The following is a 12,195-nucleotide window of genomic DNA, read 5'->3' as shown; positions in this document are numbered from 1 at the left end:
AGCTTTTCCTATTCCCTGGCTATGATGCCAGTTTGGTCCGTGCCCAGTTCATGGATGGCTCCTGACAGGGGAGCTCTGAAAGACAAGGGTTTAAAGAACACACACGACCCAACACCATTATCCCTCTCATAGACTTATTAAAACTAAATGCATTAACTCTTTCTGATTGTATAAATAATACTTGCTTATTATAGATAATTTGGAAAACAAAGGAAAGTAAAAATGAAGAAGAAAAAGGGCTGTGGATATAGCTAGACCCTGAGCTCTATCTCAAGTACTGAAAAAAAAAACAAAACAGGAAAAGATCACTTTTTCATGTCATTAAAATTCAGGTGGCGGTCCTCATACCTCCCACCCAGGCTTTAGTGAAGACTGAATGAAGCACCGAAGAACCCAGAATCCCACAGTTACTCAGGGCAAGCTGTGCTGCAAATCCAGGTCTATATATACCAAGCCCATCACAGCCGATTTACCTGCCGGGCATGTTAAAATTACACAGCCTGCCTTCACATGCCTTTCCGTCCTCTAACAGTGTGCTTCAGCCAGTTCCAATGTCTGGCAATCTTGTTTTTTGAGGGACTAGGGATTGAAACCCAGGGTACTCTACCATGAGCTACATCCGAGACAGGGTCTTGCTAATGTGCCCCCAAATTTAGAAGCCTTGAGCAAGCATTCCTGCCATTCCATGAGGTGGGCAGCAGCTCTGGGCCAAGCACACAGAGTTCCAGTCTTGCTGTCACTGCAGCAGTCATTCATGCCTGACATTCTAAAGCAAACCCATGTAGTTTTGTCACTGACTCATTAAAATGCCATTATCTCAGGACTGTGCATGTAGCTCAGTGGTAGAACATATACTTAGCATGCGTGTGGATTCAATCCCCAGCACACACACACACACACAAAAGCCTATATATATATATATATATATATATATATATATATATGTATATGACTGAGGAGTCATATGTATACCAAGCCCATCACAGAGGAGCTGTGTCATCACTTTTGGGGTCATTTCCCATGTGGTAAGTAGCTAAGGGCAAGTCTGCGTGGGAAGAGGGCTGAAGATGAACGCCTAGGCTTCTAATGAGGGAGGAGGAAGAGCACTAGTCGGGGCAGGGGTGTGGGAAGTCCTCTAAGGAAAGGCAGGCTGACCAAGGTGTACTCTCCCCACTTATGGATCAGGCCTCTTTGACTTGACTTGGGCACCCCAGGCTGGAGCCCCTACTCTGGCAGAGCTCCAAGGACACCATCAGGAAAATCCAGCTCCTGCCAGGGCAGGAGGGTCCAGATAGGCCCAGACCTCCCAGGCCAGGGAACACGAAACCCTGACTAAGGAGATGCACCCACCTGTCTCCTAGGCAAGAGGCCAAGTCCTGCTGTTGGCTGGCCTGGGCCTGTACATGGTTTATTCCAAACACATATTTGTTCTTCAACATGAATTAGTCCTCCAGGTTTCAGTGTCTCCAGATTCCTAGCTTAGCTCAGAAATGAGACCACTCTAGGCCAGGGTCTCCCACTGGGCTGGCCCTGCCCCTTCACAGTGGGGTAGCAGCATACATCCTGCTGCTCTTCGATGGCCCACCTGATTCAGGTGAGCTTCCTGGTCCCTGCTGGCTGGGTTCAAGTTAATCCCCTAAATTACAGTCACTGAATGTGTTTGAGGCACTAGATGTCAGGGACAACCGGATGAAAGGCATTCACAGTCTGTGCTGGATGGTGCAGGCCCAGGCAGGCACATTGTGTGGGCCCAAAAGAGGTGATACCCCTAATTCAAGGGAGATGGGGAAGTGAGCCTGGAGTTGGGGATGACAGGACTCAGACTGGAGGTCAGAGGAACTCCTCCAGGCCCTGCTGCCCCAGGCAGATGCTGAGGCCCTGAACTAACGCCTGCTCTCTCTGGCAGGGGCTGGTGGTGGCCATCCTCTACTGCTTCCTCAACGGGGAGGTGAGTCTTCTTGGGCTGCCACTGGATTCCAGGGCAAGAGCTACCTAGATCCAACGGGGGAAGAAAGGGCTATTTGTGGAGGGTGGGTATGTGGGCTGCATGGCCAAGGGGCTTGACCAGCCTTCTAGGAGTCTAGTCTTGCTAAGAGCAGCCGATTTACCTGCTGGGCATGTTAAAATACTTCCCAGGCCCTGCCCCCAAATTCTGGTTAGCAAAAATGGATTCTGTGGGTCCAGGCTGTGTCCTGAGAAAGTATTCCTTAACAAACACTCCAGAGGATTCTTATCCATGGGTAAGTTTTAAAAACTTGGGGGAGTATAGATAGGCACCCAGTGAGAACTCAGGCTCTGGACTGCTCAGCGGCTTGTTCCATGGCTGATCTGGGTCACTGCCCCTCTCTGGCCTCAGTCTTCCCATAGGTGAAATGGGGACTCAGAAGTGATAACTGTAGCTCAATCCTCCAAGGCCTCAAAGTGGGTATGGACTCCCTGGGGAGGACTCTGGCCTTGCAGAGCATTTGGGTCAGGAAAAGAGGCTCCAGACACACAAAAGCCACGCAATCAACATGGGTTGAATAGGATCTGGCACCCAAACACAGCCTGTTCAGGTTCACCAGACTTGAATGGAAATGACCTCTGATGTTTTCCAAAAGTTAAGCATCAAGCCTGGCCTCAAAGGTCAGACTGCTCCAGTCGGGGATTAGGAGGGGAGTGTCTGTGGAGCAGTTCCTGGCTCCCAGGTAAACTCAGAGCCGGGTGGCTTCATGAGATTAAGCAGACAGTTGTGTCAGTGGGGTTCTGAATGTTTGAGTTCTGCAGTTTGGGAAACAAACCGCAAGTTCTTTCTTTGGGACATAGTGTCATCAAGAGGCAGGTCCAAGTGCCCAAGACAGAGGGAGCCCTCAGTACCTATGGGACACAGGGCTGGCAGGTGAGAGACAGTAGGACCAGTGGGCACAAGTGGTACCACTGTGTGGAGGCCCTTGGGAGTGAGCCAGGCTCCAGCTGCCCCTCCCTCCTCGGCTGATGGCTGGTCTCTGGCAGGTACAGCTAGAAGTTCAGAAGAAGTGGCGGCAGTGGAATCTCCAAGGCTTCCCGTTGCGCCCTGTGGCCCTCACTTTGTCCTTCAGCAATGGCACCAGTGGCCCCACTCATGGCATCAAGGGCAGCCCTTCAGAGCAGAGCCGGGGCATCTGCAGGGCCAGCATCATCTGAGAGGACGGAACGATGCCGACCGTGGACAGAGGTTAAAGCAGGTCCTGGGAGGCTGAACACTGCCTTGGAACAGACCTGTCTCCCCAGCAGACATCCTGTGCTCTCCTTGTGGCTATAAATGTCCCTCCTCCAGGCCTGGGATGCCTCAGAACTGAAGTGACCAAGGCACCGTGAGACAAGATGAAGGCCTAGGACTTGGTCTGTGTTGCTCTTCTGGGAAGAGCGGTTCAGGGGCCCAAGAAAGGAGGCGGGGAAATAAATGGTATCTGGGAAGAGGTTTGCTCTATTTGTCAGTCTTTCTGCCCTACTAACACAGAGAAGGGAATATGCCCTGGCTCGTTCCCTGGCCACCCCCTGCAGGAAGAGGGCACTTCCCTGGACCCCAGCTCATTTTCAGGGACAAGCTTAGAGGCTCAGAAAGAAAGGACAGTCTAGGTCCTTGGCCCAAGGCAGATTCTGTTCATCTCCCTTTGCAACTCACCTGGCTAGTAGCTCTCACCACGGCCTTTAGACAATAGATAATTAATCTGATAAAGTCACAGGGAAGCCTCAGGACCCTTGGCCCTTTTAGTACCCTGACATGGTGTGAGGCTTACCAGTATGGATTCATGTGGGTAGGGGGGGAGGTGCAGTAGCAAGATCAGCATGATCCCACTACAGATGATAAACAGGTTTACCAAAGCCCTGGGCCCTGCTCAAGCTACTCAGCAAGAAGGTGGCAGTTTGGCCCAAGGCCCTTTACTTCACATATGCATGCTCAAGGCTGTGTCTAAATTCTTCCCACTCCCAGGCAGGGTTGGGCAGGTCTTTCTCCCAGCCCCACTAAGCTCCTGGGGTTGTTGTCTTACCCTTCATTCTGGCTCTAGTTTCCTGTGAATATATCTGCCGCTGTCTGCCCATATAAGGATGAAAGAAGACAATATACTGGAATCCTTTTACAAAACAAAACCTCACAGGAAGCATTCTGGAGGGAAGTGGAAACTACTTAGTATAAAGAAAAAAACATCTTGCTGAGGGGCGACCAGCTCTAGTCCTGGCTTTGGGTGGCTCTCCTGTCCTCTCCCTGAAGACAAGCAAGTCATCTCTTTGCACCTTACAGACCACTGTAGGGTCCCACTTTCCAGGATAAGATCCAGCCTGTGTGATTGAGAAGCTCTGCTCTCTGAAAAACCAACAGCCCTCAGAAGGGGCTGGGTATCTCTCCGTGTTAGAGCACTTGCCTAGCATGCATAAGGCCCTGGGTTCCATCTTAGCACCACGAAAATCCTCTCAGGGGATCGCCATGGACTCCCTGCATCTTGATAGTTCAAACTTAGTATCTATAGCCTCTGACTCTGTGCATCTTGGAATACAGATTAAAAAAAAAAAATAACCATAGAAGGGTCAGGCTAGTGGCACTCCTCCAAAGTCCCAGCTACTTGGGAAGGCCAAGACAAGGGGATCGCTTGAGCCCACAAGTTCAAGACCAGCCTTGGCAACATAGTGAGACCCTGGATCAACAACAACAACAAAAATCACCACAGGGAGGTAGGATACATGACCAGCCCAGGAAGATACCAAAAACCCATGCAATCGGTAGCAGCCAGAATTCACTAGGTGGGAGGGGGAAGGAATCAGCCTAGAATTAAATGATCCAGTAGTCCACTTTTTCAGGGCAGAAAAAGGAACTGGAAAGGATTTTGTTCACCGTGGTGAAAAAAGTACAGACAGATCTTCCTTCCAGCAAGGATGGAAATCTCCATTGCTTCTTGACCCCTTCTCTTCTCCTCATCCCCAGGATGGTTATTAATCATTACCCAAGGTCTGGCTGTTCCCTTCACCCCCGGTTGGAGCCCAGCAGGCCCAGAAACGTGCTCTTTGAAATGTATTCATGTTCAAAAATGGTACCCCAAGGCTGTAGACGTGCAAGTGTGCATAAGAGCACACACACAGGCCTTGGGGAAAACAGTGTGCTCCCCGTCAGCTGGGCCTGGCGGGAGGGCTCACTTAAGGAAAAGGATTCTAACAGGAAGGGCCCCCAGAAGGAACAGCTAATTGCTAGAAGCTGGGGTCATCCAGGGCTTGTGCGGTCCCCAAAAGAGTAGGAGAGAAATCAAGTCAAATGGTTTGAAAACCCATTATTTGCAAGACATAAAAGGGAAAACACATGAAGACCCACTGTGCTGGTGGAAGAGTCCTAGGCACTGATTGGTCCCTTTGCTGGAAGAATGTCACATTCTTAGCAACCAAGAGCTCCAGGCCCCCCCAGCCAATACCCTAAGCTTAGAGTCAATAAAATAGGTGTAAACCACACTTGGCTGAGCAGTTAGCCTGGACACCATTTCCGGAGTTGCTTCAAAATCTACTCCAGTCCAAGGAAGAAAACCCATGAAATGAGTTTTAAAATATTCTTCTTTTGTATCTGAATAACTTGACAAAACCTGTGTGTCTGGTGGCATTGACTGAGGCAGGCTCCTAGCCTCTGACCCTCGCAACCAGTTGCACAGAGGCAGCAGTTTCAAGATCATTGTCCCACCCCATCTCCACCAGAGGTCACAAGTCAGAAAAGTTCCACCTTGATCACTTTCTTGTGGAATCCAAGGTCCCTGGAGCGGGTGCCAGAATTTCTTTGGTTGGTTCCGGTCTGGGTGATGCTGTTGATGTGAAGGCCACTGATGGCGTTTAGGAAGCAGAGGAACGAGGCAGTGAATTCACACCAGAACATCAGGGTGAAGCCGATGAACGTGACCCGATTCCGGAGGAGGATCACAAAACTCAGGAGCCCCCCAGAGGACAGGATGAAAGAGGCCAGGAGAAGGAAGGAACCAAAAGTCCACTTGCACCGCGAATGGACGTCCTCACACACCTGGGACACCATGAGGAGCTCAAGGCCAAAGATGGCAGCTACCACAGCCATGGCACTTGCGCTGCGAGCCAGGCCCATGCCCACAGCCAGCCCAGGCACGTGGGCCTGACTCAGGTCTCGGAGGCAGTGTGGCTCGCTCTGGTTGGTAATGGTGCAGAACTGCCACAGTCCAAAGAGGCGGTCCTCAGCCAGAAGCCAGTACCCATCACAGATGGAGACGGAAGAGAGGACCACAGCCAGGGCGGTACAGGTGATGATGAGAGTCCGGATGAACGTCTCGAAGAAGGACCGGTGGGGCCTCCTTTGGCCCAACAGCCTCTGGGCCTGGAATACAACACAGGAAGCAGCAAGTCAGTGACACCCCCATGCCACACCCTCTCTAAATTCTCCAGGGAATACCCTGAACCAGGCTACCCACTTCCCACAGCACCTGTTTTCTCCTCTGGTCTCATAAAAAGCCTGGAATTTTCCCCTGACTCAGCTTCCACAGCACGGACCCCTTTTAGCCTGTCCTCCATTCTAGTCCTGTAAGCATTGCCTGTCCAGCCTCACTAGGCACAGATGGGTCCCTTCCCATTCTTCCTTTCACCATCTCTACAATGAATCCAAAATGGCTGGCAAACCCTACTGGGATCTGAACTCCGAAAACCTGTCTTGCCTGGTTCCTAGGACCTTGAGCATGCAATCTGCTCCAGTCTTTACACAAAACAAGAGCCCTGCTTGTCATGGCTACAGGGTTATGAGAAGCTCAGAGACATTAGCACATAATTATGTAAGATGGTTTCTCTCCCCACTATACATCCAGTTTTATTCCATGCCCCCCTACCCACCAGGTTCTGCACTTTCTATGTTTGGTCCAGCCTGCATGTGATTATCTTGCTATCCTGACTACTGCAAGAGATGTTTGCACCTTGCCCTTTAACCTTGCTCAGCCTATACTCTACCCAGAGGGGGCCAGCGTCTGTTCTAGCAGCTTTTAGGCATGGGGTGGCCACTGCAGCTCTTGTCTGCTGGTCTCGGCCTTGGAAAAGTGCATGCCTCACCTCCTCAGCCTCCTGGCAAGTGAGCTAGGTGTCCAGTGAGGTGTCTCATAGTCCTGAGTTGCCACCTGAGTCACCACTCCCAACCACTGACCCACAAGGCAAAAGACAGAACTATTACAGAGAGTAAAACTCCTTAGCATAGCCCCCCAGCCTTGCAAGACCTGCCTGCCTCCCTCTCTGACTCCATTTCCCAGTTGGCTCTCCCTCACCGCCTTGCACAGGCACCATGGCAGTCCTATTTCCATGCCTAGAACTTTCTTATCTGGGAACTCCTGCCCCCTCTGCCCAACAGGCTCCCTGCAGCTCCCTTGCCCCTCCAGGATGACTGTTTCTCCATAGAGCTGCAGATCTATTTAAAGTCACTTCCCCAGGGAGGACTTTCACCCCACCCAACCCCAAGTAGGTCCTTTCCTGGCATTCTCTGCCAGGCACCCTGTTTGTTTTCTTCCCCATTCCCATGGTGGTTTGTAGTTACACATTACTGTCTGTCTCAATTGGACACTGTGACCTCCAGGAGGGCAGGGTCCCTACATCAAGATACTGCCATGTGCCCAGTACCTGACACAGTGTTTGACCTCTGTATTCAGTAGATACTTGAGGAAGAGCCGTGGGATAAAGAGTCAGGTTTGCAACCACTGTCACTTCTATCCAAAGCACCTTTAAAAAGAGTCATCTGCCCAGTCATACAGCAAATCACCCCCTTTATAGTGTGTATTAGAAGCAGGCTATACCCCAGTTTGGGAGGTAAGCAAAACAGATAGCTCACACATGATGGTCACAGTTAGAAAACCAGGAGAATGGAGAAAGGGGACAATGGGTGTGCCTTACGCCATGTGCAATGAGACCTAGGCCAATACCATGAGGTAAGTGCGGCAAGTGTAGGATATAATGCAAAGCCTTGCTCCAGGGAGACTGGCCAAAACCCTCCCAAGCTGTCTGTTAATGTGATTCAGACACAGGAGGCAACTCTCATTTCCACCCCAGTGACATGAATAGGGATGCAGTGTGCGTTTGGCCCTGCTGCCTAATTAGCATCCTATTTCTTCTTACACCTGGGAGGATGGTACTATAGAAAGCTACACGCAGAAGGCAGGTGATGTGCCCAGCATCACTCACTCACATTACAATAATGCATATTACAGTTGCTCAGACAGTTGCACAGCGGGCAGGAGGTAGAATACATTCAGCAATAGATACTGACTTGGGCCTTCATGCTGAAGCCTTGGTATTACTGGTTAGGAAGAAGATTTGAGTACAGAGGGATACTCAAAAGGCCACACCAAAACTAGGACCAGCACCTTAACTGAGATCCCAAGGTGCTGCAGAGAGCACCCAGGCAGGAATGTGCACTGTGGTTATCAATCCATGTCCCCTGGCTTCCTTGAGGGGCTCCAGGCAGGGTGCTGGGTCCCCTTCCTCACTTTAACTATCTGCTTGAGACACTGAGAGTCAAGGAATCTGCACTGAACTTTATTAGGGAATAAAAGAAGATCTACTGGTAAGAAACAATTTACCAAGAAAACTCTGAAATTTGTGCCTCTATGTCTATACCACAAACCAGTAGAGGCATTTGTACTCGGACAGTTTCTTAACCTCAATTGGCTCTTGTTTTCTTATCTATTAAATGAAGTTGGTGACACCTGCAGGTCAGCAGTGGCTGTGAAGCCACTTGACAAGATTATAAAATTCCTAAAGATTAATATAGTCAGAGGATGGAAGAGCCCTGGATGCACAGAACAAGTCATATGACCACAGGATCCAGAAGCCTTTGACCCTAGACATGGGTCTGGAAAACAGGCACGTCCTGTCTCCTCCTCAGCCCCACCTGTCCTGGGCCTAGACTGGACTTTAATCTCCAGGCCCTAAGTCATCACACTGGGATCTGGAGAGAGGACAACTGATCTCATTTCATCTTTCCTTCCTCCTGCCTCAAAGCAGGGCTTCATTTAAACTCTGACCATTAAAAATCCCAAGGATGGGGCTGGGGCTGTAGCTCAGTGGTGGAACACTTGCACAGCATGTGCAAGTCCCTGCATTCCATCCCTGGGGTGGGGGCTCCCAAGGATGAAATGAGATCATGTATATAAAGATGCATGGCAAATGGGCAGCTCTCCATTTTGGGGAGTGATTCATAATATTCCTAACAATAACGCACATTGGAGTCTTTGTTCCAAAACACTTGGCACCTCACCCCTGTGTTGCTGTCACCTCTGCCAGTTTTCAAGGATCCAGGCCCTGAAATCCTTTCTTGAAGGGCAAGCTGGCAGCAGCAGCTCAATGGAGGGGTAGTAAAGTGGAAAAGAGGGCAGTAGAGTCCTACCCCCTACCTGCCAGCCCCAGCTCTGTGCCTTCTGGCAATCACTTAAATCTCAGGGCTTTTGACTTCTGCTTAAAAAAACAAAACAAAACATGTTTCCCTTTTTCATCTGTGACCTTGAATAATTTCTAGTGACCTGTAGAAGAAAGACTTATTGACTGAGTATAATGCCATGGTCCTGCCTTCTTCTGTAATCCAGGGCCTCATCGGCCTCCCTCAACCAATAGCACCCCCAAAGACACCTTGGACTCTTTCCACATATTACCCACCCTAACACAACTACTATATCTGCTGCCCCTCAACACCCACTGTGCACAGGCCTGAGTCAGGCCATCACCAACAACAACAACCTGAAATTTCTTGCACACCTGCTAATGTGTCAGTCTGCCTCTATTCCTTTCAGCCCCAGCATGCCACCCGCTCCGTCCCCCAGGCCTGTATGACCAGGCCTAGATTTTTAAGCTAGGTTATTTAAAACCCCTTTCTTTTTCTCTCTTTCTCACCTATACACAAAGGTAATAGTTCCTACCTCATAGAGTGGTTGTGGAGATGAAGTTATGGGCCAAGTAAGAGCTCCTAAGTGTCAGGGACAACTACCAGGTCAGCCTACAACTCCTTTCCCTCTGGGAGCCTGTGGCCTCCCCCAGCTCAGAGTAGGGCCCCTTGGCTTGACTGCATGCCCTGCCTGCCCCTCCTCCCCACATCTCCCTCCTCCTCCTTCTCCATATTAGCTCTGTCTCCTCACCTGGCTCAGTCTTTCTTCCTTCTTCAGCCCCACAAAAAGTCCTCCTCCTCCTCTGCCAACTAACCCTGCCCAAAGCTTGTGTACCTCCTAATTTAGCTCTCACTTCCCAGTATGATTCCTTGTTTACAAGTGTCTCTCCTCAGCTCGATGATAAACTCCTTGAGGGGAGAGACCACACCAGGTCCCACCCTTCTCACCAGCTGTCCCCTTCCTCCCAAAGCCTATCACTGGAGATAATTCAGGGCATTTACCAAAACCAAGAGGAGGAACTGACAGCAGTGAATTCCCTGCCCTACTCCAGAAGCAGGGGTTATGGGTCTCCTGTTGGAGAAAGACAGAGAGGTGGGATAGTATTTGGAAGCGGGAAGCCCTGAGTTTGAATGTTGATTCTGTCAACTGGCCAGCCACTCTGGGCAATATACTTCTGAGCCTTGGTTATCCCATCTACAAAATGAGGAGGGCCAAATGCCCCCTGGGACCACACCTGCAAACCAGCTACTGGAGAGGGAGGCACTAAGACAGGACCACTTGAGCCTACAAGTTCCAGATCTGCCTGGGCAACATAGAGAGACCTCCAACTCTAAATAAATAAAATAAACAAACGGAAGAGTAACATTAACCGTGTTATGAGGATCTCAGCATGTAAATTGATTGGGCTCTAACCATCAGGGTTGGATGTAAGGAAGCTCGCTCTGTAGGGCTCCGCGCGCAGAATTCCCTTTGGAGGGGGTAGAATATGTAGGTTCTCAGCCAATATAAACACCTTGCACCACTCCAAGGAGAAATCAAGTCTTCAGAAGTAGACCCGTCCCTTCGCTGGAGCCTTTTCTCGGAGGTGTCTGGTCCCCAGTGAGTTCACCTCGTCACCAGCACCCACCGCGGGACCAAGGTCGTCTTTCTAGCTCCAGAAAGTTCTAACTTCCCAAGAAACTTACCCTCCCTTACATAAGGCAAGCTCCACTCTGCAACTCGATTCTGTCCATTCTCCTCGCCTCGTTTTTTGTTTTGTTTTGTTTTTAAGAAGGAGAGAGCCCTCTGGTGAACCTAACCGACAGATCGCTGGTGACCCCGAAAAGAAGCGGAAAATCCTCCCTAGACGAGTTTGGGAGCCTCGGGACCGTGAGCAGAAGCCTGGGGAGCCCGCTCCACGAGAGCACCATTGCGGGATAGACGCCCCAGGTAAGCTTCCCGGGGACTCTCCTGGGGACCTGTTAGGTCTGCAACAGGGAGTGGGCACGGCGGGCCCCCGCAGCCCCGAGCCGGGCTGGAACTCGCTGTGGGTGCGAACTCCCTCCCCCCCCCCCAAGCGGCGGGCAGCACCCCCCGCTGGCGGTGCTGCGGGTACCTGCACGACGATGGCAGTCATGATGCGCAGCCAGCCGCGCGCAATCACTTCGCTTCTTCCAGCCGCGCGCAGTCACTTCGCTCCTTCCAGCCGCTGGGCTGCTGCTGCCTCAGCCGAGCGGAGCTCTCTACCAGCGCGAGGTGAGGCGGGGCAGGGGGCGGGGCAGGGGGCGGGGCAGGGGGCGGGGCGGGAGGGGCGGGGGCGGGGCCTGCCGTGATTAACAGGGCGGGCTCCACCTCCCTGAGCCGCTCAGGTTACGCTGAGTCAGCTGGGGAGGCCCGGAGGAGCCCCCGGGGAGCGGAGGAGTGGACCCTGGACTCTAGGGTGGCGATCCCCTGAGTTCCTAGAAGGAGGTTCGGGCACCTGGGAGAGGCTGACTCAGCCGTCTGACTTCAGAGCCCAGAGGCACTCCTTAGCCCCCGAACTTGGGAGAATGGTTTCGCCTGGGGCGCAGTTTCCTCGATGGCAGCCACGGAAAGATCCGAGGAATTTGTGCTGACCCCAGTTGGCCCAATCCAGCTTCTAAGGAAGGAAGTAGAATTTAGAGGGAAGAGTCAGGGGGCGGTGGCCGCCTTCACTGAACCTCGGTTAATAAGTAAGATAATATAAGATAGGGTGGGCTTTTGCAAGGCCTTGGTGTGAATGGAGTGGAACCTTCTGGGGTGATTCTGATTGTCGATGGGGGTGTGACCCAGTGATAGACTGGCCTAGCATGGTGTGACGCCCTGGGTTCTACCT

General features: G+C 51.4%; 2 protein-coding genes across 3 annotated transcripts in view; one reads left to right on the top strand and one right to left on the bottom strand.

The window, feature by feature from the left end:
* Positions 1-5,366, top strand: part of SCTR (secretin receptor) — a gene marked incomplete at its 5' end in the record, with an annotated part of 64,682 nt that extends 59,316 nt beyond the window's left edge. The window contains 2 exons of the mRNA XM_081260861.1: positions 1,907-1,948; positions 2,992-5,366. Of these exons, the coding sequence (XP_081116987.1) occupies positions 1,907-1,948; positions 2,992-3,162 (213 nt within the window). The 3' untranslated portion in view covers positions 3,163-5,366. The remainder of the gene's footprint in view (positions 1-1,906; positions 1,949-2,991) is intronic.
* Positions 5,367-5,566: 200 nt separating this feature from the next.
* Positions 5,567-11,602, bottom strand: TMEM37 (transmembrane protein 37; the record flags this gene model as incomplete). Of its 2 annotated transcripts, none has more annotated exons than XM_081260866.1 (2): positions 5,567-6,331; positions 11,458-11,602. In XM_081260866.1, 2 exons carry the CDS (start codon positions 11,476-11,478, stop codon positions 5,702-5,704), a joined length of 651 nt encoding a protein of 216 aa, XP_081116992.1. In that variant the 3' UTR covers positions 5,567-5,701. The 2 variants fall into 2 exon arrangements, with proteins under 2 accessions (XP_081116992.1, XP_081116993.1); XM_081260867.1 differs by lacking the exon at positions 11,458-11,602 and adding an exon at positions 7,216-7,278.
* Between the last annotated feature and the right edge of the window lie 593 nt (positions 11,603-12,195).

This window comes from Spermophilus citellus (assembly GCF_964194105.1).
Source record: "Spermophilus citellus genome assembly, chromosome: 11".
Taxonomy (NCBI): Eukaryota; Metazoa; Chordata; class Mammalia; order Rodentia; family Sciuridae; genus Spermophilus; species Spermophilus citellus.
This window is presented reverse-complemented; position numbering and strand designations above follow the sequence as displayed.